The 23,362-nt window shown below is 45.8% G+C and overlaps 1 protein-coding gene across 2 annotated transcripts in view; it reads left to right on the top strand.

Annotated features, from left to right (window-relative positions):
* Nucleotides 1-23,362, top strand: part of ELOA (elongin A) — a 65,514-nt gene that overhangs the window by 1,882 nt on the left and 40,270 nt on the right. For both annotated transcript variants that reach the window (XM_073572932.1, XM_073572931.1), the window contains exons 2-4: nt 18,542-18,598; nt 19,445-19,557; nt 20,167-21,076. In XM_073572932.1, the coding sequence (XP_073429033.1) occupies nt 18,542-18,598; nt 19,445-19,557; nt 20,167-21,076 (1,080 nt within the window). The remainder of the gene's footprint in view (nt 1-18,541; nt 18,599-19,444; nt 19,558-20,166; nt 21,077-23,362) is intronic.

Below are 23,362 nucleotides of genomic sequence, written 5' to 3'. Positions count from 1 at the left end.
TATGCTATATACCGCAATACTGTAGTATTACAGTGTAAAATATGAGCAGCTCAAGTCCACTAAGAGGGACTAAAAACTAGAGTAAAAAAGTGTTTTTAAACCTATACGGTGTGTGTGCGTACAGTTGAAAGTAGAATGTCTTAAAACCTTCTCTCTCTCATTGTTCTGGCGTTTGGCAAATATTAACGGGAAAGGTTTATTCTGATTTCATGTCAGATATTGAGAAAAACATGCAGATGTGTCTTTTTATATAGTCTATGTAATCTTCTGGTTTCAAGTGTGTGTGTATGTGTGTATATATATATATATATATATATATATATATATATATTGCCTTGCAAAAGTATTCGGCCCCCTGGAACTTTTCAACCTTTTCCCACATATCATGCTTCAAACATAAAGCTATCAGATGTAAATTTTGGTGAAGAATCAACAAATGGGACACAATTGTGAAGCTGAACGAAATTTATTGGTTACTTTAAATTTTTGTGGAAATTCAAAAACTGAAAAGTGGGGCGTGCAATATTATTCGGCCCCTTTAGGGTATGTGCACACACTGCAGATTCACCTGCGGGTTTTTTCCCGCGGAACCGCAGGTAAAACCGCAGGTAAAGTGACCTGCGGTTTTGCTGTGGTTTGGCCTGCGGTTTTGCCCTGCGGTTTGACACCTGGACAATGGAATAGGTGGCAAACCGCAGCAGAATCCGCAGAAACAATTGACATGCTGCGGAAAAAAAACCGCAGCCTTTCCGCAGGTAAAAAACCGCAGCGTGAGCACTGCGATTTTGAAAACCCATAGGCTAACATGGTAAAGTACCATGTCTGCGGAACTGCTGCAGTTCTGCAGGGCCAAAACCGCAGCAAAACCGCAGCGTGTGCACATACCCTTAGGCTGTGTGCACACGCTGCGGATTAGGTGCGGATTTTGTAAAATCCGCAGGTGAAACCGCAGGTCAAAAGACCTGCGGTTTTACCTGCGGATTGCTCTGCGGTTTTGCCCTGCGGTTTTTCATCTCAATGGAGGAGATGGCAAACCGCATGGGAATCCGCAGAAAGAATTGACATGTCAATTCTTTCTGCGGATTGAAAACCGCAGATAATCCGCGCGGAAAATTCCGCACCGTCTGCACTGCGGTTTTTGATTCCCATAGGGAATCATGGTACTGTACACCGCAGCAAAAACTGCTGCGGGTCCGCAGCGGCCAAAACCACTGCAGAACCGCAGCAAAATCCGCAGCGTGTGCACACAGCCTTACTTTCAGTGCAGCAAACTCACTCCAGAAGATCATTGTGGATCTCTGAATGATCCAATGTTGTCCTAAATGACTAATGATGATAAATATAATCCACCTGTGTGTACTCAAGTCTCCGTATAAATGCACCTGCTCTGTGATAGTCTCAAGGTTCTGTTTGATGCACAGAGAGCATCATGAAGACCAAGGAACACAACAGGCAGGTCCGTGATACTGTTGTGGAGATGTTTAATGCCAGAGTTGGATGCAAAATGATTTCTAAAACTTTAAACATCCCAAGGAGCACTGTTCAAGTGATCATATTGAAATGGAAGGAGCATCATACCACTGCAAATCTACCAAGACCTGCTGTCCCTCTAAACTTTCATCTCCAACAAGGAGAAGACTGATCAGAGATGCAGCCAAGAGGCCCATGATCACTCTGGATGAACTGAAGAGATCTACAGCTGAGGTGGGACAGTCTGTCCATAGGAAAACAATGAGTCGTACACTGCACAAATCTGGCCTTTATGGAAGAGTGACAAGAAGAAAGCCATTTCTCAAAGATATCCATAAAAAGTGTCATTTAAAGTTTGAAAAAACAAGCCACCTGGGGGAGACACCAAACATGAGGAAGAAGGTGCTCTGGTCAGATGAAACCAAAATCGAACTTTTTGGCAACAATGCCAAACAATATGTTTGGCATAAAGGCAACACAGCTCATCACCCTGAACACACCATCCCCACTGTTAAACATGGTGGTGGCAGCAGCATCATGGATTGGGGCTGCTTTTCTTCAGCAGGGACAGGGAAGATGGTTAAAACTGATGGGAAGATGGTTGGAGCCAAATACAGGACCATTCTTGAAGAAAACCTGTTGGAGTCTGCAAAAGACCTTAGACTGGGACTGAGATTTGTCTTCCAACAAGACAATGATCCCAAGCATAAAGCAAAATCTACAATGGAATGGTTCACAAATAAACGTATCCAGGTGTTAGAATGGCCAAGTCAAAGTCCAGACCTGAATCCAATCGAGAATCTGTGGAAAGAGCTGAAATCTGCTGTTCACAAACGATCTCCATCAAACCTCACTGAGCTCGAGCTGTTTACCAAGGAAGAATGGGCAAGAATTTCAGTCTCTCGCTGTACAAAACTGATAGAGACATACCCCAAGCGACTTGCAGCTGTAATCGCAGCAAAAGGTGGCGCAACAAAGTATTACGTTAAAGGGGCCAAATAATATTGCACGCCCCACTTTTCAGTTTTTGACTTTCCACAAAATCTTAAAATAACCAATAAATTTTGTTCAACTTCACAATTGTGTCCCACTTGTTGATTCTTCACCAAAAATTTACATTTGGTATCTTTATGTTTGAAGCATGATATGTGGGAAAAGGTTGAAAAGTTCCAGGGGGCCGAATACTTTCGCAAAGCACTGTGTGTATGTGTGTGTGTGTATATATATAATATACTAGCTGAATAAACCGGCACTGCCCGGGCATAGTAACTAACTGTGGTTAGTTATAGAAAATTATAATTATCCTCCATCCCATAGTCCCGTGCCCATATACCCATCATACATATCCACGATCCCATAGGCCCGTGCCCATATACCCATCATACATATCCACGATCCCATAGGCCCGTGCCCATGTACCCATCATACATATCCTCCATCCCATAGTCCCGTGCCCATATACCCATCATACATATTCTCCATCCCATAGTCCCGTGCCCATATACCCATCATACATATTCTCCATCCCATAGTCCCATGCCCATATACCCATCATACATATTCTCATCTCATAGTCCCATGCCCATATACCCATCATACATATTCGCCATCCCATAGTCGAGTGCCCATATACCCACCACACATCCTTCATCTCATAGTCCCATGCCCATATACCCATCATACATATCCTCCATCCCATAGTCCCGTGCCCATATGCCCATCATACATATCCGCCATCTCAGTCACATGCCCATATACCCATCATACATATCCTCCATCCCATAATCCCGTGCCCATATACATATCCGCCATCCCATAGTCCCATGCCCATATACCCGTCATACATATCCTCCATCCCATAGTCCAGTGCCCATATACCCATCACACATCCTCCATCCCATAGTCCCGTGCCCATATACATATCTGCCATCCCATAGTCCCGTGCCCATATACCCGTCATACATATCCTCCATCCCATAGTCCGGTGCCCATATACCCATCACACATCCTCCATCCCATAGTCAACCATTATGACATCATAATGAGCGGCGGCGGGGCTTGCAACCTTTGATGACATCAGCGTCGCCATGGCAACCATTGTGACATCATAATGAGGGGCGGGGCTTGACACGCACACACTGCTTCCCCAGTATGCCAGTATGCAAATAGGGGCATTGTGACATCATAATGAGGGGCGGGGCTTGACGCGCACACACTTTTTCCCCAGTATGTAGATAGGGGCAAAATTGTTTGGTGAATTGGAACGTGCGGGGTTAAAATTTCGCCTCACAACATAGCTTAGGACGCTCTCGGGGTCCAGACGTGTGACTGTGCCAAATTTTGTGGCTGTAGCTGCGACGGTGCGGATGCCTATCCCGGACATACATACATACATACATACTGTACACACTTTGAGCTTTATATATTAGAGATATATATATATATATATATATATATATATATATAGATATATATATATATATATATATATATCTATCTTAAAAAAATAAAGGGAACACTATAACATAGGATGTGCTATTTTAGTAACTCCCCTTATTTTTTTTTTTTTTAGTGTGTGTATATGTATGTATGATAGGTATGTGTATATATATATATATATATATATATATATATATATATATATACAGTGCCTACAAGTAGTATTCAACCCCCTGCAGATTTAGCAGGTTTACACATTCGGAATTAACTTGGCATTGTGACATTTGGACTGTAGATCAGCCTGGAAGTGTGAAATGCACTGCAGCAAAAAAGAATGTTATTTCTTTGTTTAATTTTTTTTTAAATTGTGAAAAGTTTATTCAGAGGGTCATTTATTATTCAACCCCTCAAACCACCAGAATTCTGTTTGGTTCCCCTAAAGTATTAAGAAGTATTTCAGGCACAAAGAACAATGAGCTTCACATGTTTGGATTAATTATCTCTTTTTCCAGCCTTTTCTGACTATTTAAGACCCTCCCCAAACTTGTGAACAGCACTCATACATGGTCAACATGGGAAAGACAAAGGAGCATTCCAAGGCCATCAGAGACAAGATCGTGGAGGGTCACAAGGCTGGCAAGGGGTACAAAACCCTTTCCAAGGAGTTGGGCCTACCTGTCTCCACTGTTGGGAGCATCATCCGGAAGTGGAAGGCTTATGGAACTACTGTTAGCCTTCCACGGCCTGGACAGCCTTTGAAAGTTTCCTCCCATGCCGAGGCCAGGCTTGTCCGAAGAGTCAAGGCTAACCCAAGGACAACAAGGAAGGAGCTCCGGGAAGATCTTATGGCTGTGGGGACATTGGTTTCAGTCAATACCATAAGTAACGTACTCCACCGCAATGGTCTCCGTTCCAGACGAGCCCGTAAGGTACCTTTACTTTCAAAGCGTCATGTCAAGGCTCGTCTACAGTTTGCTCATGATCACTTGGAGGACTCTGAGACAGACTGGTTCAAGGTTCTCTGGTCTGATGAGACCAAGATCGAGATCTTTGGTGCCAACCACACACGTGACGTTTGGATGGATGGCACTGCATACGACCCCAAGAATACCATCCCTACAGTCAAGCATGATGGTGGCAGCATCATGCTGTGGGGCTGTTTCTCAGCCAAGGGGCCTGGCCATCTGGTCCGCATCCATGGGAAGATGGATAGCACGGTCTACCTGGAGATTTTGGCCAAGAACCTCCGCTCCTCCATCAAGGATCTTAAGATGGGTCGTCATTTCATCTTTCAACAAGACAACGACCCAAAGCACACAGCCAAGAAAACCAAGGCCTGGTTCAAGAGGCAAAAAATCAAGGTGTTGGAGTGGCCTAGTCAGTCTCCTGACCTTAACCCAATTGAAAACTTGTGGAAGGAGCTCAAGATTAAAGTCCACATGAGACACCCAAAGAACCTAGATAACTTGGAGAAGATCTGCATGGAGGAGTGGGCCAAGATAACTCCAGAGACCTGTGCCGGCCTGATCAGGTCTTATAAAAGACGATTATTAGCTGTAATTGCAAACAAGGGTTATTCCACAAAATATTAAACTTAGGGGTTGAATAATAATTGACCCACACTTGTATGTTTAAGATTTATTAAAATTTAACTGAGCAACATAACTTTTTGGTTTGTAAGATTTATGCATCTGTTAATAAATCCTGCTCTTGTGTGAAGTTTGAAGGCTCTAACTTATTTGCATCTTATCAAACCTGCTAAATCTGCAGGGGGTTGAATACTACTTGTAGGCACTGTATATATATATATATATATATATATATATATATATATATATATATATATATATATATATAGTGTGTGTGTGCGCGTATATATACTGTAAATCACCTTTCTTTTTCCCCATTAAAAAGTAAAGTAATAACGAAAAATAAACAGATTTGCTATTGTTTGAAAAAGTCTGACCTATCAAATATAGAACAAATCATATGCTAAACACCAGAATGAAAATCAAAACAGTGGTATTGCCATTTTCCCGGTTCCCACTTTTCCCTAAGTAAATATAATATTAAACAATGAAAACAAGTCCCCCCCACATCTCCATCAAGAGTATAATAAAAATGTTATGGGTTTAAGAAAATTTTTAAGCATTTTTTTTTTTAATTTATTTTAAACAAGGTTCTTAATTTTTTTTTAGTGAACCTGTGAGGTCCCTGATGCCCTCCAACCCAGCAGCATTCCCTCCCTAACCGACCCTGTATGACATATTTATAACCTCCGCATTTCCTGCGCCAATGAGGGCTTTGACTAGTGTGTTGGTTCCCCAGATTAGATAGCCCTCTTTCCATGTTATCACATTCATGTGGGCGTGATAACATAATTTCCATCAGCAGCATCATCGCCAGCTCATACAAGTCTAGTTAATGGGCGCTGCTCGTTCCGTCTGCGTCACTGCGTCTGAGGTCAGGTGTGCGCTTCCCAGCTTCAGTGGTGTACTGCGCATGACTGGAAGCCATCTTCTAAACTTTGGCACATGCGACGTTCGTGTCTCTGAAGCCGGGAAGCGCACACCTGACCTCAGACGCAGTGACGCTGACGGAATGAGTGGCGCATGTGCGCAGATCTGCATTATGCTCGGCTTTTTCCAGTACATTGTACAGTAAAATTACTGGTGTCATTCAAAACTACAATGTATCCAGCAAGAAGAACAAGCCTTCATATGGCTATCAATGGAAAAATATATATATATTTTTTTGTGTCCCTTTAAGGGACTTGACCCTGTAATCATTTCAGCGCTTATATATACTGCAAAGCACAGTAATGTAGTGTATACACTTACATTGAGATAATGCTCACCCACAAGCTGGGGTTCATGTTATGTGTATTTATGCAGTGTCCAACCCGCAGCGTCCAGATGTTACAGCATAGTGGATGGGATGTCTAGAAATCCCATGCCCACTATGCGTCCATAGATGCCCATGGACGCTGATATGCAGCGTGTCTCTACAAGAGAAGTGACAACAATAGAAAAGTATTGAAATGCGGTAAATCCACACCGTTCAGTGAACACATGCCTATTTACCTGCATTCAATAGATAGCTGCACTTTGGACGCAGCGGACATGTGCGGCATCTAAAGTGCTGCTACTTCTGGATTGTGGGCATCCAGCCTAAGGGTCCACGCACAGCAGCCATGAGTGCCTTGTAGACCTTTCTGGCATCTCAGTAGTTAAACAGCAGCAACTGTTGCTGCTCTGGTCACTGCTGCCATGAAATATTACTGAGTACGGAGTAATCTCGGTTCCCAAGCCTCATCATTAACTCTCCCGATGCCAATAGGAAGTAAATTATATGATCACAAAGGGGTATAAAATAAATTCTAGGAGCTGTAACATTTTATATTTTCTAATCAATTGAGCTATGAAAGGAATTGTTTTTTGCGATGCGGCACAGTTTTTATTGGTACCATGGTGTACATATAACTGGCAAAATGGAAGGAAAACTGCAACCCTGGCACTTTTATTTCTTGCTGTGGCGTTCACAATGCAAGATGCGGTAAATAATGTGACCTTTTTCAAAGTTTGGACTTTTTCTTGATTTTTTTTTTTTTTTTCCTTACAGAATGAGAAAAGTGGGTGATTTTATTTTTTAATTGTCTATTTTTGTAACACACATTCTCCCTAGGGGACTTGAGCCTGCAGTTACTTGATTGCTAATAGAATTCACTGGGTATTAGTGATTTTTTTTTCCACAGACCGATCTGTTCTGTTGGAAATAATCACAGATCTGCACTGCCCCATAGTATAACATGGGTCCGAGTGCCATCCGATAAAACATTGCATAGCACTTGGCCGTGTTGCACACTACTGTGAGCGAACCCTTAAGGCCCCGTCACACACAGCGATCTCGCTAGCGAGATCGCTGATTTAGTGACGCCACAGCGATCTCGCCATCGAGATCGCTGTGTGTGACGGGGATCAGCGACCGGCCCCCCATCGGGTATCACTGATCGTGCACTATCGTCCTGGGCCGTTTTTTGATTGCTGGTCTCCCGCTGGCCAGCACGCTTCGCTGCATGTGTGGCAGCGAGAGACCAGCGATCAGCAACGCTGGTTGCCAATGTAAACATCAGGTATCTAGGGGCCGCACGGCTCTTAGAAACCCTCTGTTTACCTTAGATACCAGCGTGCACACTGGTTTCCAATGTACACATCGGGTATCCAAGAGCTGCGCGGCTCTTAGATACCCGATGTTTACATTGGAAACCAGCTTGCTCGCTGGTCCTGATCAGTGGAGGGGCTGTCTAACGATGTCCCAGAGATCCCATCCATGTCGGATCGTTGGTGGAATCGCTGGGACATCGTTATGTGTAACGGGGCCTTTAGGCTATGTTCACATGTTGCGTTTTTGCTGCTTTTTTTAATGCACATTTTAAGCTGTTTTACAGTACCAGCAAAAGCTCTGAGATTTCAGAAACCTCATGCACACACATTGTTCTTTTTCCTGACTGAATTGGAAAACTTTTGCGTTTTCTTCTTTCAGCGGTTTTTTCAGCTCACCCCTTGATTTCCTTGGACAGCAGGATCAACACCGTCGCACGGAGCCGCCCTGGCCTGACGGATCCAACTCAAGAGTCTTAATCATGGATTTAATCATGATAAAGACTCTTTTGAGTTGAAACGCGTCTGTTTTTTACCATCCACTGCCTGTAATATGTTCTTTAAACAAAAGAAATAAAGGAATAATTTTTATACTTGCCTTCCTGCCTGAGATCGCTGGAGGTTACTGTGTATTTTGACTTTTTTTTGGTGCGTTTTGCCCTACGTTTGTGAGTGATTTGAGTTAAGTGACAAACACACAGAAAATTGACATACTGCTGCAGATTATATTTTGCACGAAATCTGCAGGTCAAAAATACTCAGCGTGTGCATGACACTTCAAGTTTCTCATTCACTTTGCTGCCATCAGGTTTTGATTCAGGTTTTGTCACAAATCTGGGCAGAAAAGATGTGACAAAACCGCACCAAATCTGCAACGTGGGCACACAGCCTTAGGCTATGTGCCCACGCTGCAGAATTGTCCGCAGCATGTCCAGAACTCCCTGCCACTGGTAAAACACAAGCGCTTTGCAAGAGTTTTTAGGCTATGTGCACTCGTTGCGGTTTTTGCTGCATTTCCGCAGCGTTTTTGGCCCTGTGGAAACGCAGCAGTTCTGCAGACATGGTACAGTACCATGTTAGCCTATGGCAATTCAAATCCACTGTGCTCACGCTGCGTTTTTTCCGCGTGGTTTTGCTGCGGTTTACAAACCGCAGCATGTCAATTGTTTGTGCGGATTCCGCAGCGGTTTCACACCTTTAACGTAGTAGAGGTGTGAAACCGCAGGCTAATCCGCAGGAAAACCGCGGGTCACTTTACCTGCGGTTTTACCTGCGGATCCGCGCGGAAAAACCCGCAGGTGAATCCGCAGCGTGTGCACATAGCCTTAGCTTGCAGAATGCTAGCGCTTTCCAAGCGATTTTAAGCATCGCTTGGAAAAGTGATTGACAGGTTGGTCACACTTGTCAAGCACAGTGCTTGACAAGTGTGACCAACTTTTTACTATTGATGCTACCTATGCAGTATCAATAGTAAAAGATAAAATGTTAAAAATAATTAAAAAAAAAATATGGATATACTAACCTCCTGGCGTCCCCCCATCTCCTCAGCGGCGATCCCGGTCCTCAACGGCGCTGCCGGCAAGTTCCGTTCCCAGGCGTGCTTTTCGAGAATGACCTTTGTGACGTCACGGTCGCAAAGCATGCCTGGGAAAAGAACTTGCCGGCAGCGCCGCTGAGGACTCCGGGGGCTGAGAGAGGGTAAGTATATCCCTATTTTTTTATTTTAATTCTATTTTTTACAGGGATATGGTACCCAGGGCATGGAAGAGTCTCCTCTCCTCCAGACTCTGGGTACCATCCGCACATGAAACGCTCACTTTACGCATGGTGGGTATAGCCACATGCATAAAGTGAGCGTTTCAATGCAATCCTATTCTGCAGAATTAATGAACATGCTGCGGATTTTACCGCTATGCGATTCCGCAGTGGAAAAATCCGCAGCATTGGCACAGCAACTACGGGATCCCATAGGATTGCATAGGATGCGTTTTGTAAGTGTTTCCACAGCGGCAAAAACACGGCTGAAACGCTTAAAAAAAAAGTAACGTGGGAACACAACCTTAGGGTATGTGCATACAATGTCTTTTAGACCCTTGAATATCTGCATAGTTTCTAAAGCAGAAGACCCTTCAGAAAAATGTCGATGTGAGTTTCCTGAAGCATCTTTGGTATCTCCTTGTTTTGTGGTTGATTTGAAGGTAAATGCGAAGAGGAAGACCAGCAACCCCGATGGCTTGATACAATTGATTTAGAGCGTTTATCTATCAAGTCGCCGTGGTGGCCTTTAATAATAATAATAATAAACTTTTATAAATAAGATCGTGGCATCTTCAAGAATGAAGCCACCTGAAGAATGGCTGGATATCTTCTTTTAGCCGCATCACAGGTTTAGAAGCCTGAAGCCGTTAAAGATTGTTAAAAAAAAAAATGGGACATGTGCACAGGAAGTCTTTTTGATATTGAAGTGCATATGTTCATTATTTTTTTTTTTTTCTCCTTCGCCTCATTTGGGGACACAGGTACTGTGGGTGTATGCTACTGCCGCCTGGAGGCTGACACTAAGTGAAAAAAAAGAGGTTAGCTCCTCCTCCGCCGTATACACCCTCGTCCCGATTGCGGGCGGAAACCAGTTTTTTGCTTAGTGTCTGTTGGAGGCACACGTCTGTCTCAAGACTGATCTTTTTTTTTTTCCTTTCCCCATGAAGATTAGACAGGTGCGACGGACCCTATTGAAAGGGTCTGATCTCCCCAAACCAACAATGGACGAGCATGTGCGAGTGTCCCTTCACTAATCCTCTACCCGCAACGGGGATTTTTTTCCGGATGTTCCTTTTTTACATGAAGATGAGATAGGGGCGACGGATCCTATTGAAAGGGTCCGATCTCCCCAAACTAACAACGAGCGAGCACGTGCGAGTGTCCCTCCACGTATCCTCTCCCGCAACGTGGGATATTGCCAGACCACAGAGGTGAGATACGGGCGACGGACCCTATTGAAGGGGTCCGATCTCCCCAAACCAACAACGGGCGAGCAAGTGCGAGTGTCCCTCCACGTATCCTCTCCCGCACCGTGGGGCATGATGCCGGACTTAGCCCTGTCCACCCTAGGGTATTGAAACCCTAGGCTGCACAGAGACACAAGCGTAGTCCGTGCGGCCCTTACTGCCCCACAAATGCTAAGACTGCGGTGGGGCAAGGCGGCGGACAGTCCCTCTGCTCACCCTGGCAAGGGGTTAGATGGAGGTAGGGTGCCTGCACTGTCCTTTTTTCATATGGCCCCCGTCCCCTGAGCTAGACGGAGGAGGATGGCCGGGGAGGGCTCCTGCAGCGGCACAGGGCTGGAGCCCTTAATCTCTCCTGGGCAGCAGCAGAGACAGGCGTCTGGCATCGGCGGATCCGGTCCCATTCTTGGTTCTGGGGTCTGGCGATTCCAACGGCCCCCCCCGGGTGGATGGTAAAAATCAAGGCCGAGCCTTCAGCCGGGACGAGGCCGGAAGTCCCCGGCGTCACGGCGGCTCCGCCCCCCGTGGCCTGGGCGGACGCCGAAGAAATTTAGGCCCCTAGGCCGTACACGGAAGTACCGCCCCCAGGATCATTTTTTTTTTTTTTTCCGGGGGCCTGACCACAGTGGAGGCGCGCAGATTGAAGCAACGCCTCGCACGCTGAGGACACAGGGGACACAGGACTAGGGTAAGTGCTGCCCCCTAGCCCCACAGAGAGGCCACGCTAAGAGAAGCGAAGAGCGCCCTCCCCCGGCAGTTTTTTTTCAGCGTGGATGCCTGACAGGTACAGCATGTCAGGAAAACCTAAGATGCATATGTTTTTATACGCTGCATGCATCTTCTGTAAGTCCGCTTTTTCACTGGCGCAGACCAAGCGAGTATGTGAAGCCTGCGAGTCCGAACGGGCTCAGGAGCCCTCCCCTGCAACTGAGCCCAGTGTACCAAGTCCCCCGGAATGGGCGTTATCACTGTCGCAATCTATGGCGTCACTTACGGGAGCAATCGAGTCCCTTCGGGCCCCAGATAGGGGCAGGGACAGTGGCTCGCCTGTCTTAGAGGGGTCCTCTACCTCACAGGAGCCTCCGGCCTGCAGAGGCCGCTCTCAATCCAGGCAGATCCGGGGGAAACGAACCCACACGGCGTCTCCCGGTCCATCCGGTGCCTCGGCATCCGTGAGCTCTGCTTCTCGCTCCCCGTCACCAGCAGTCGATAGCGAGCAAGACACGGACGAACCTCTTGACCTAGATACGCCGGGTGGTCAGGAAACGGTTGACAGTCTCATAGAAGCCGTCAACCAGACTCTGGGGATTGAGGATGATTCCACTCTGGCTCTGGGCCATAAGGTGTGATTTAAGCGAGTCAAGCGTCCCCATAGAGTATTTTGCACTCACCCTGAATTTGAGGACATAGTGCAATGATACAGAGAACGACCGGACAGGCATTTCTCGGGCCAGAAGGCACTCGAGGTGAAATATCCTTTTGCCCCGGATCTCCGTAAAAAGTAGACGGCATCCCCAACGGTGGATCCACCTGTGTCGCACTTGGCTACAAAAACTCTACTATCCGTACCTAATGTTTCTTCTATTAAGGATCCCACTGATCGTCTCATAGAGAACTTGGCTCGCTCAGTGTTTGAGGCATCGGGATCAGCACTCTCTCCCTTGTTCGCAGCAACGTGGGTAGCCAAGGCCATGATTTCTTGGTCAGCATCATTGAATAGAGCCTTGCAAGACATAGACCTACCAGCTGAAGTATCAGAAATCACAAATCAATGCATCTTTAGATACGGCCAACTGCGTGGCACTTGCGGCTGCAAATGCAATCTCCATTAGGAGAGCGCTATGGTTAAGGACATGGCGGGCCGATTCAGCCTCAAAAATGCTTGACAGTGCTACCATACCTGTGTGGCCGCCTGTTCGGAGGGAAGTTAGATCAGCTCATCTCCGACTCCACAGGAGGTAAGAGCGGTTTTCTTCCTCAACAAAAGGTCAAACCGCCGTTTCGTCACCAGTTTCAGGCGCGTTTTCGGGCCTTTCGCAACCCCGGGTGGACTACGGCGGTTAATTCCACCGCGTCAGGGCGCCCCAACCAGAATAGGGACCGACAGATCTCATATAGAGCCAACCCATTGGGGAGGATGCGTACTAACCAGTCCACGTCGAGGGGATCCAGGTCCTAAAGATCTTCAGCCAAATGACTCGGGGCATTTGTCAAGCCGCACCAGCAAGGTAGGCGGCCGCCTACTCCGGTTTCACCATGCCTGGCTCAATGTCGCATACGACACATGGGAGAGAGAGCTGGTGTCCACAGGGTACAAGATAGAATTTGTCAGGTACCCCCCAAGACGATTTTTCCTTTCCCGTCTTCCCAAAGTGGATACCCGGGCAAAGGCTCTACTAGGAGCCATCGATTCGCTCAGCCACAACGGAGTCATCATTCCGGTACTGGAAAACGAGAAGACTCAGGGCTTCTATTCCAATCTGTTTGCAGTCCCTAAAAAGGACGGGACTGTCAAGCCCGTATTGGATCTAAAGCTCCTGAACAAATTTATCAGGATCAGACATTTCCGGATGGAGTCTCTCCGTTCAGTCATATCGGCAATGGGGCAAGGAGAGTACTTGGCCTCTATCGATATTCAGGACGCCTATCTACATATCCCCATTTTCCCTCCGCATCAAAGGTTTCTACGCTTCGCCATCAACGGTCTACATTTTCAGTTTGCAGCGCTGCCCTTCGGGCTAGCCACTACCCCCAGAGTGTTCACAAAGGTCATGGCAGTCCCCATGGCCATCCTGCACTCTCGTGGAATAGTCGTATTCCCCTACTTAGATGACCTCTTGGTCAAGGGCCCTTGAAGGCGGGTATGCGAGGAAAGTGTCAGCATCACGCTAGATACTCTTGCCCGCTTAGGGTGGTTGGTCAATGTAAAGAAGTCATCCCTTGTTCCAGCTCAGAGAATTTCCTTTTTAGGGATGACCTTCGACGCTTTCCGAGGGTTGGTAATTCTCCCTCGAGACAAGGCCCTAGCCCTCCTGCAGGGAGTGCGGTTACTGCGCCAACCAGTCCCTCACACCATCCGTTTCTGCATGAGGATTCTAGGAAAAATGGTGGTGGAGATGGAAGCGATCCAGTTCGCCCAGTTCCATCTTCGCCCCCTGCAGCACGCCCTCTTGTCATCCTGGGTCAAGAACCAGGTCACGCTCGATCATCAGTGCCTGTTGTCCTCTCAGGTCAGACAGGTACTGGAGTGGTGGACAATCAGTTCCTCCCTTCTTCAGGGGAAACCCTTTCCCCCAGATCAGTTGCTGGTGGTCACAACCGACACCAGCCTCCTCGACTGGGGAGCGGTTTTTCGCCACCACATGACCCAGGGACAGTGGTCACCACAGGAGGCGCGTCTCCCGATCAACTTGTTGGTGATACGGGCGATCCGGCTGACTCTGCAAAGGTTTCATCACCTTCTAGCAGGCCGCCCCGTCCGGATTCAGTCGGACAACGCCACGGCTGTGGCTTTTATAAATCACCAAGGGGGCACCCGCAGCAGGGCAACCAAGCGCGAGGTAGGGCACCTGCTTCGCTGGGCCGAGAGAAACCGCTCGGTGATATTGGCAGTCCACATCACGGGGATAGAGAACTGGGCAGCAGACTTCCTCAGCCGGCAGGGGCTTGCATCCGGGGAATGGTCACTACATCCAGAGGTCTTTCAGCAGATTTGCCAACGGTGGGGAACACCGGATGTGGATCTGATGGCCTCGAGGGTGAACGCCAAAGTATCCGTATTTGTCACTCGGTCCCGGGACCCGCAGTCAATCGCCGTGGATGCGCTGGTTCTGCCATGGAATCAGTTTCACCTCCCATACCTATTTCCCCCGCTGCCACTACTTCCGAGGGTCATCTAGAAGATCAAGGCAGAAGGGGTGCCAGTGATTCTGCTGGCCCCAGACTGGCCTCAGTGGGCGTGGTACGCAGATCTAGTGCAGCTGCTCGTTAACGTGCCATGGCGACTGCCAGAGCGCCCAGATGTACTTTCTTAGGGACCGATCTGCCACCCGAACTCAGGGGCCCTGTGTTTGACGGATTGGCCGTTGAATCTTGGATTCTGACGCAGGCGGGGTTTGGGCGCAAAGTGGTTGCTACGATGGTTAGCGCCCGGAAGCCTGCCTCGGCACGAATTTACCACCACACCTGGAAGGTTTTCTTTGCATGGTGTCGAGGCAACGGTTGTTCTCCACTGAGATTCTCCATCCCTAATATCTTGACTTTTTTCTCCAGTCTGGCCTAGACTCAGGCTTGGCCCCCAGTTCTCTCAGGAGACAGATATCAGCTTTATCCGTCCTTTTTCAGCGCAGGATTGCTACCAACTTGCAGGTAAAGACTTTCATCCAGGGGGTCTCCCACTTGGTACCTCCCTATAAGGCACCTATGGACGCCTGGGAACTTAACCTGGTCCTAAGTGTTATGCAGGAAGCTCCATTTGGGCCGCTACAGGATGTCTCTTTGTCATACCTTTCCTGGAAGGTGGTGTTCCTGGTAGCTATAACATCAATCAGGCAGATCTCTGAACTGGCAGCGTTATCTTGCCGAGCCCCGTTTCTGACCTTTCACAAAGACGAGGTGGTTCTTAGACCAGCTCCTCCTTTTTTGCCAAAAGTCGTTTCCTCGTTTCACATTAATGAGGATCTTGTCTTGCCCTCTTTTTGTCCAGCACCGGTACACCGTGTGGAAGAGGCCCTGCATACGTTAGACCTGGTGAGAGCACTCAGGAGGTACGTGTCGCGGACGGCACCCTTTCGTCTGTCAGACGTGCTGTTCGTGCTCCCTGAAGGTCGCAGGAAGGGACTCGCTGCCTCAAAATCGACCATAGCCAGATCGATTTGTTTGGCTATTCAGGAGTCCTACCGCATCAGAGGCGTGCCGATTCCGGCAGGGATCAGAGAGCACTCTACTCGGGCAGTGGGCGCCTCGGCACTAGGCTTCGACAGAACAGGTTTGCAAGGCAGCAACCTGGTCCAGCCTGCACACGTTTACTAAACATTACAATATCTTTATTCAGGCTTCAACGGATGCGAGCCTGGGTAGAAGGATTCTCCAAGCAGCGGTGGAGCAGCTTTAAACAGGAGGTGCATGTAGATTGGATCGGTGAGTCAACTTCCCACCCAGGGACTGCTTTAGGACGTCCCACAGTACCTGTGTCCTCCAATGAGGCGAAGGAGAAACATGGATTTTTGTGATAACTCACCGTAAAATCCTTTTCTCCGAGACGCTCATTGGGGGACACAGCACCCACCCTGTTAGCCAAGTTGGCTTCTGTTTATTTAATTAATACGCTCTCTGTATGAGATTAGGGTGGTTATTTTCTAGACATGTTGTTACCTGCATTAAGGTTGATGTTGTCTGATTTTTGTATGATCTCCTACTGCTTTTGTACCAAACTGGTTTCTGCCCGCAATCGGGGCGACGGTGTATACAGCGGAGAAGGAGCTAACCTCTTTTTTTCACTTAGTGTCAGCCTCCAGGCGGCAGTAGCATACACCCACAGTACCTGTGTCCCCCAATGAGCGTCTCGGAGAAAAGGATTTTAGGGTGAGTTATCACAAAAATCCATGTTTTAGTGATTTACAAGGCGGGTTCCAGGCAGAATTTTCTTGAAAAAGTTGTGTGCACATACCTAATAAGCAGTACAGATATGTCAGACCTCTGGGTCTTTATTAGGGCTCCTGCAGTCACGTCTTAGGGGTAGATGGGGCTACAGATACAACTGTATAACACACAAATACATACTTTATATAGAGCTGAGTTCCTAAACCCACTGGCTCTTAGCATAGTAGCAAAGGTATGTGATCCAGGTACCCAGTCCCTATATTCTCATCAGTACTGGCCCAGTGTTACTTTAAAATACTCCGCTGATCATCTGGGCAGCCTGATACAATGTGCAGCATCATGAGGGATATGACTCTGCTCCACCAATAAGCCTAAATCTTTGTAGGTTCCAATCCCGGTTTTGGCTTACAAATGCTTTCTAAAATACAGCAGTGCAAAAGGGGCCTTAGGCTACGTTCCCATGGTCAGTAATCAGCAGCTCTTTTGATGCAGCACATGTCTGCTGCGTCCAAAGTGCTGTCGGCTTTTGAACGCAGGTGATTCCACATGTGTTCATTGAACCGTGCGGAAGCACCGCATCCAATACGTTGTACAGGTGAAAGTTATCTTGAAGACTCGCGTCTCCACAAGATAAATAGACATGCTGCTGTCTGGAAAGACGCGCCACATGTCCGTCTCCGCGGGTGAGCCACGGGCGTCACTGGACGCATAGTGGTCATGGGATTTCTTGAAATCCACTATGCTGTAACATTTGGATGCTACACACAGCGTCCAACCCACAGCGTTTACTAACCATGGGAACATACCCTTGGGTCTCATCCAGACAGCCGTAATGCGTGTGCAAGTCCTGGCATGATGGCGCATATACCGACCGGAACTTATAGCACCTAGGATCCCTATGTTACCATACAATCAGGTCATAAAACCCCCAGTTGGACAAAGTTTGCAAGCAGTAAAACAAATTCTAAAATGTGTCTACTAGTGATGAGCGAGTATACTCATTGCTCGGGTTTTCCCCGAGCATGCTCGCGTGTCCTCCGAGTATTTTGGCGTGCCCGGAGATTTAGTTTTCGTTACCTCAGCTGCATGATTTGCGGCTGCTGGCTGGCCTGAATACATGTGGAGATTCCCTAACAAACAGGCATTCCTCACATGTATTCAGGCTGTCCAGCAGTCACAAATCATGCAGCTGAGGCGACGAAAACTAAATCTCCGAGCACGCCAAAATACTCAGAGGACACCCGAGCAACGAGTATACTCTCTCATCACTAGTGTCTACTAAACAGCTGTCTGAACTGGGCCTAGAGGGAAATAATGGTCTGATGGGTGTCGCGGTCCGGTCCGGCACCTCCCATCTTCATATGATGCCGTCCTCCTCTTCCCTTCCTGTAGTGGCTCTGGCGCAGGCGTACTGCTCGGCCCTGTTGGGGGCAGAGCAGAATACTGCATTGCCCAGGCGCCAGACTTGTCCCGACGCTTGCGCACTGCAGGACATTTCGGAGGGTTTCAGCTTTCAAAAGATTAATTTAAACAACCAATGGATGAATTTAACGTCAGGTTATAAGCTTTTATTTACATAACATGGATAAGCGACATAACTTCTGTCAGGGAGTGTATACATTTTGTGATTGGATCTTGGAGATGGGAATACCCCTATCTTTCTGGTAAGGAATCCTGCACCCAGACACAGGACGCAGTATAGGAAACCCCCTTCTTTCCCCGTGTGTAGGATGCCTGCTATTAGATATGCTTCCATATATGTGTATATGTATATAACTAGTGTATCAATTTTTTAAAGTGTTCATATTAAGATATTACTTAATAAAACCTATAGCCATTTTTTTTTTTTTATTTTTTTTTTTTTTACAGCTTTTGAAGACATTGAAGAGATTGGCTGATTTGCCCATTACTGTTGACATCTTGGTGGTTAGTATAAGATTTCCTATCACATTACACCTAATAAAAGGTAGTCTAAATAAGGTCCCCATACACATAAGACTAATATTGGCCAACCCGGCAATATCAGCGGACTTGTAGTCTAATATATGGGGCCCCTGATATTATGGGGGATAAGGATTTGGCATCCTGCAGCAGCTCTCTCGTAGAGAACGCTCGGCAGACGGAATGCGCCTGTGGATGGAGGAGTCGGGCTCGCAAGCTAATATTTTATGACAACTGTCTAAAGTGAATGGGGGGCTTTAGACTCCTTTAACATTTGCTCCTCCATATTTGTTGCATGATGGATGAAAACAGCACTCATTCAACCTCAATGTTTAATAACGGGTTTGTCCAGCACTAACGTATTTATGGTTTATTCATAGGATAGTCATTATGATAGGATTGGTGGTGGGTCGACACCTGGCACTGCCACCAGTCAGCTGATATCTGCTCTATCAGTAGCCACATCTGAGCAATATATGAATCAAGACATTGTAGCTGCATACATTGTGTAGTAACTGCTGCCAAGTACTGCAGTTTATCTTCCCTGTTTACTAAAACTATGCGGCAGTACCCGGCAGTGGCCACTAACAGTGTGTGGAGCTGTGCTGTTCCAGATCTGTACACTGTTCACATCAGGCCTCTGTTAGTGCTGGTTGCTGCTGATCACTATGGGTGCAGGTTACCACGATTTTATGATTTTTTTTTTTTTTAAATTACACTATGCAGCCCCTTTAATCCCTGAATATTACAAAGAATATTTTTTGTGTATTTGTAGAAATGTAATGTGTATATGTGGTAACTTAACTGGAAATTCTATGGTGCCTTATATAGGACACTAGGGTCGGAAAGACTGTCAATGGACTACGAAAGCATGAACTAGTGGGAGATCTTGCCAGGAACTTGGTAGCCCAGTGGAAAAAACTTGTACCACAGGAGATTCCAAGGTAAAAGTTCTTTTGCAATGATTTTCTTACTTAACTCTAACCTTATGAGGGCTTGTTTTTGTCAGACGAGTTAAGATTTTGAATGCCACCATCCACTTTACTATATAGTATACTGAATAACGGGAAAAAAATGCAAGTTCGGTGAAATGGTGAAAGACGCAATTCCTCTATTAATTTTTGGGTCCCGTTTTTACGGCGTCCGAGTGTGGTAAAAATGACCTGGCAAAATGATTCTCCAGATTGGTATTATTAAGGCAATACCAAACTTATAAGGTTTTTTTCATATTTTAGTGTTTTAAAAAAATCCAACCTTGTATAGATAAAAGAAATTGGTTAATTTCACCATTTTTCTGAGACCTGTAACTTTTTCATTTTTCCGTCGACGGAGTTGTATAAGGACTTGTTTTTTGCACACTGAGCTGAAGTTTTCATTGATACTATTATAGAGTATGTTTTCAAAGCTTTTTACAATGTCTTGTTACCATTTTCTTTTCTTTTTTTTGGGGGGGGGTTAATAAGGTGTCATTAAGGTGTTAATATCATAAAAAGACTCTACAAGTACAAATCTGTTTATTTAATATTCTCTTTAATCTAAAAACCCTTATGTAGAACTGCAGAACCTGAAGAACGAGAAAACAATAAAAGCAGCTCACGAAAGAGGCCACGCTCTCCATCACCTGTAGAAGAAGATGAGGAGTATGAGGAGGAAAATGATGAAAGTTATATCTCTCTCAGTGGATCAGGAAAGGAAGACCCATGGCAACAGTATTCAGACCATGAAGATTTTGACGATGGTAGGGGATATTCCCCTGAACTCACCTACAGTCCTCCAAGTATGTCCAGAGACAAAACCTTCCACAAGGAAAATCTAGAGCACAGATCTTACAAAGAAAAATACAGACCAGAGGTGAAGACTCATCACCCAGAAAAAAAGGAGAAATTAGCTTCAAAAGAACCACAAAGGGATGTTCCATCCCATGCTGGAAGTAGTCGGGAGAAGTTTCCATCTCCAGAGAGCAAAGATCGCACTCATAAAAAGGAAAAGAACAGGCAGAGTGTATCAAAGAATCAAACTGATGATGCATTAAATGCTAAAATAATGAAACATCCGGAGAAATCAAAGTCTGAAAAACATAAAATAGGCTTGGATCCTGTTGAGAAGGGAAAGGTATCTGAAAAAAATCAGGTAATCAAGGACAAATCAGAAAAAGTCAAAAGCAAAACTCATTCAAATGACTCAGGAACACAAGAAAAGAAATCTATTAAGATCTCTCTGCCACCTCCAGAACCTGATGAAGATGAATTTGAGCAGCCAACAATGTCTTTTGAATCCTATCTCAGCTATGACCAACCCCAGAACCATAAGAAAAAGAAGAAACCTACCGTAAAGCCGACATCTTCATCAACTTATACACCTGAAAAGAGCAACAAGAAACAGAGTGAGAGTAAAGTAGATCGTAAAGAGAAAAGCAAATCAAAACAGCAAATGCCTGAAAAAAAGGAAAAGAGAGAGTCCAAGGTCAGACATAAATGTGAAATACTTCCCACTGTTTTACTCCTTGGTTTAATGTAAGGTTCCATTCACACCAATGATTTAAGGTTTTGTCAAGTTTTCAGGTACTTTTGATGCCAAAAATTATACAAAATGTATGACTCATACATGTCCTGCTACAGTGTATAAGAGTCAGTGATAAGCGGTCATAAAGGAGCGCTTAGGAAGCAACCCAGGGGCAGACAAGGATGTCAGGTCTCCACCGCAGCTCCTGCCGAAAACCTCCAATGGAGGATAGGAGCAATGAGAAAAAGGAAAACGGTCTTATGAGCGCAGGAAAGAGACTCAGACAAGAGATGGGTTTAAACCACCACGCGTTTCGACGGAGGATCCGTCTTCATCAGGTGGAAACTTCCACCTGATGAAGACGGATCCTCCATCGATACGCGTGGTGGTTTAAACCCATCTCTTGTCTGAGTCTCTTTCCTGCGCTCATAAGACCATTTTCCATTTCTCACTGCTACAGTGTATAGTCTTTCTTTGTCCATTAGGATGGATTCATCATAAAATTGGTCAATATTTCACCTGTTTAAGCTCTACAGGTTTTTTTTCACTGTATATGCTGGCTGCAGGATTAGTTAAAGCTTTTGCAATATTTTTTATTTTAAACTCTATATATCACTAAATAGAAGCAATGGGACTGATTACAGTTATGGGCTTCCGATGTTTAGGGCACCCAATGTGCAATTTTCCTCTTCAACTAAGGGAGCATTAACAGAGATTGTTCTCTGGAAGTGTTTACTTTTCCCTCTCTATGACAATGCCAAATCATAAGAAGCAAGAGTCATATAAGGGATAGTGATGAGCATTAGGGTGCTTGGGTACACTTGTTACTTGATCGAGTATGGCGAATGCTCGAGTCCCTACCCTGCTATTAAACAGCCAATAAACATTCGGGGATTGCCTGCCATACATGGTAATGCTGTAGCCATGTCTGTCTAAACAAATAAATAATTTTAAAAAATGACGTGAGGTACCCATAATTTTTTATAACCAGCCAAACTAAAGCATACATCTGAAGGCTGATAATATCAGGCTGTGAAGGTTTATAGTTATTTGGGCCTTCCCAGCCTAAAAACACAAGCCCATAGCCGCCCCAGAATTAGCGCATCACATTAGATGAACCACTTTTAGTGCTTTACCGAGCTCTTCCCGATTGCCCTGGTGCGGTGGCATTCGGGGTAATATTTTTGGGGGTTGGTGTCAGCTGTGTAATGTCAGCTGGCATCAAGACCAGAAAGTCTATCAGACACCCCCATTACTGACCTGCTAATAAAAAATAATGGTGGCTGCAGGCTGGTATTTTTAGGCTGGGAAGGGCCAAGTAACCATGGACATTCCCAGCCTGATAATATCAGACCCCAGCTGTCTGCCTTGGCCGGTTATCAAATATGGGGGGGGTTCCCACATCACATTTTAAATGATTTATTTTAGTTCCCAGCAGCGACTTGGAGTCAGAGATGCGTCCATACATCTTCCCCACGCTGTTCCCTTTCCAATTGAGCGCCGTTTCCATCCATTTCAGTGATTTTTTTTTTTTTTCCCCTCCTCCCCCTTGCACTCCTATTAAGGTCTTCCAGAAAAATGCTGGCGTTTCCCATTGACTCACATTGTACTCGAGTCGAGCCTGTCTGAGCGTCTGACCTGCTAGATTCGAGTGTCGTGTACCTGAGCATTTTTTTGATCATTCATCACTAATAAGGGTGATAAAAGCAAAAGCCCAACGTGAATATCAAAACAGGTGTCTTTAGCGTAACATGGTGAGACTTGATGTGTTTCATTTGACCCCACTGAGATTTTCTCACTCCTGTAGGTTCTTGTCGATACAGTAAGTAAAAACAGAAAGCAATAAATGAGGAGTTCTCAGCAATGAGCACAAACATCATATCTCACCAGATTACGCTGTATATGCTGTGTTCATCTTATCTGTGGGCATTTTTCTGTTTTTTTTGTTGTTTTTTTTAATTCTGTTTCTTTCGTCTTATGATTGGTCAGTGTAATAGAGGGGAAAATGTAAACAACCCCAGAGGATAGTCACTGTTAACCGCCTCTCTGTTGAAAGGGAAGTTTGCATATTGTGTGCCCTAAACTTTAAAAAATACCTATCTCCACATTGCAGAGTAGGAAAAAAAAGTTTCATCACCTCTGTCCCTTCTTATTGATACATACAGTTTAAAATAAAAACAAATGTTGTAAAATGTCCTCTTTAACTGAACCTCTATCGTATGTATTACTGTGCTTTTTGCATACCTG

Source organism: Dendrobates tinctorius, unplaced genomic scaffold (genome assembly GCF_039654945.1).
Source record: "Dendrobates tinctorius isolate UK_male_01 unplaced genomic scaffold, ASM3965494v1 ptg000007l, whole genome shotgun sequence".
Lineage (NCBI taxonomy): Eukaryota > Metazoa > Chordata > Amphibia > Anura > Dendrobatidae > Dendrobates > Dendrobates tinctorius.
This window is presented reverse-complemented; position numbering and strand designations above follow the sequence as displayed.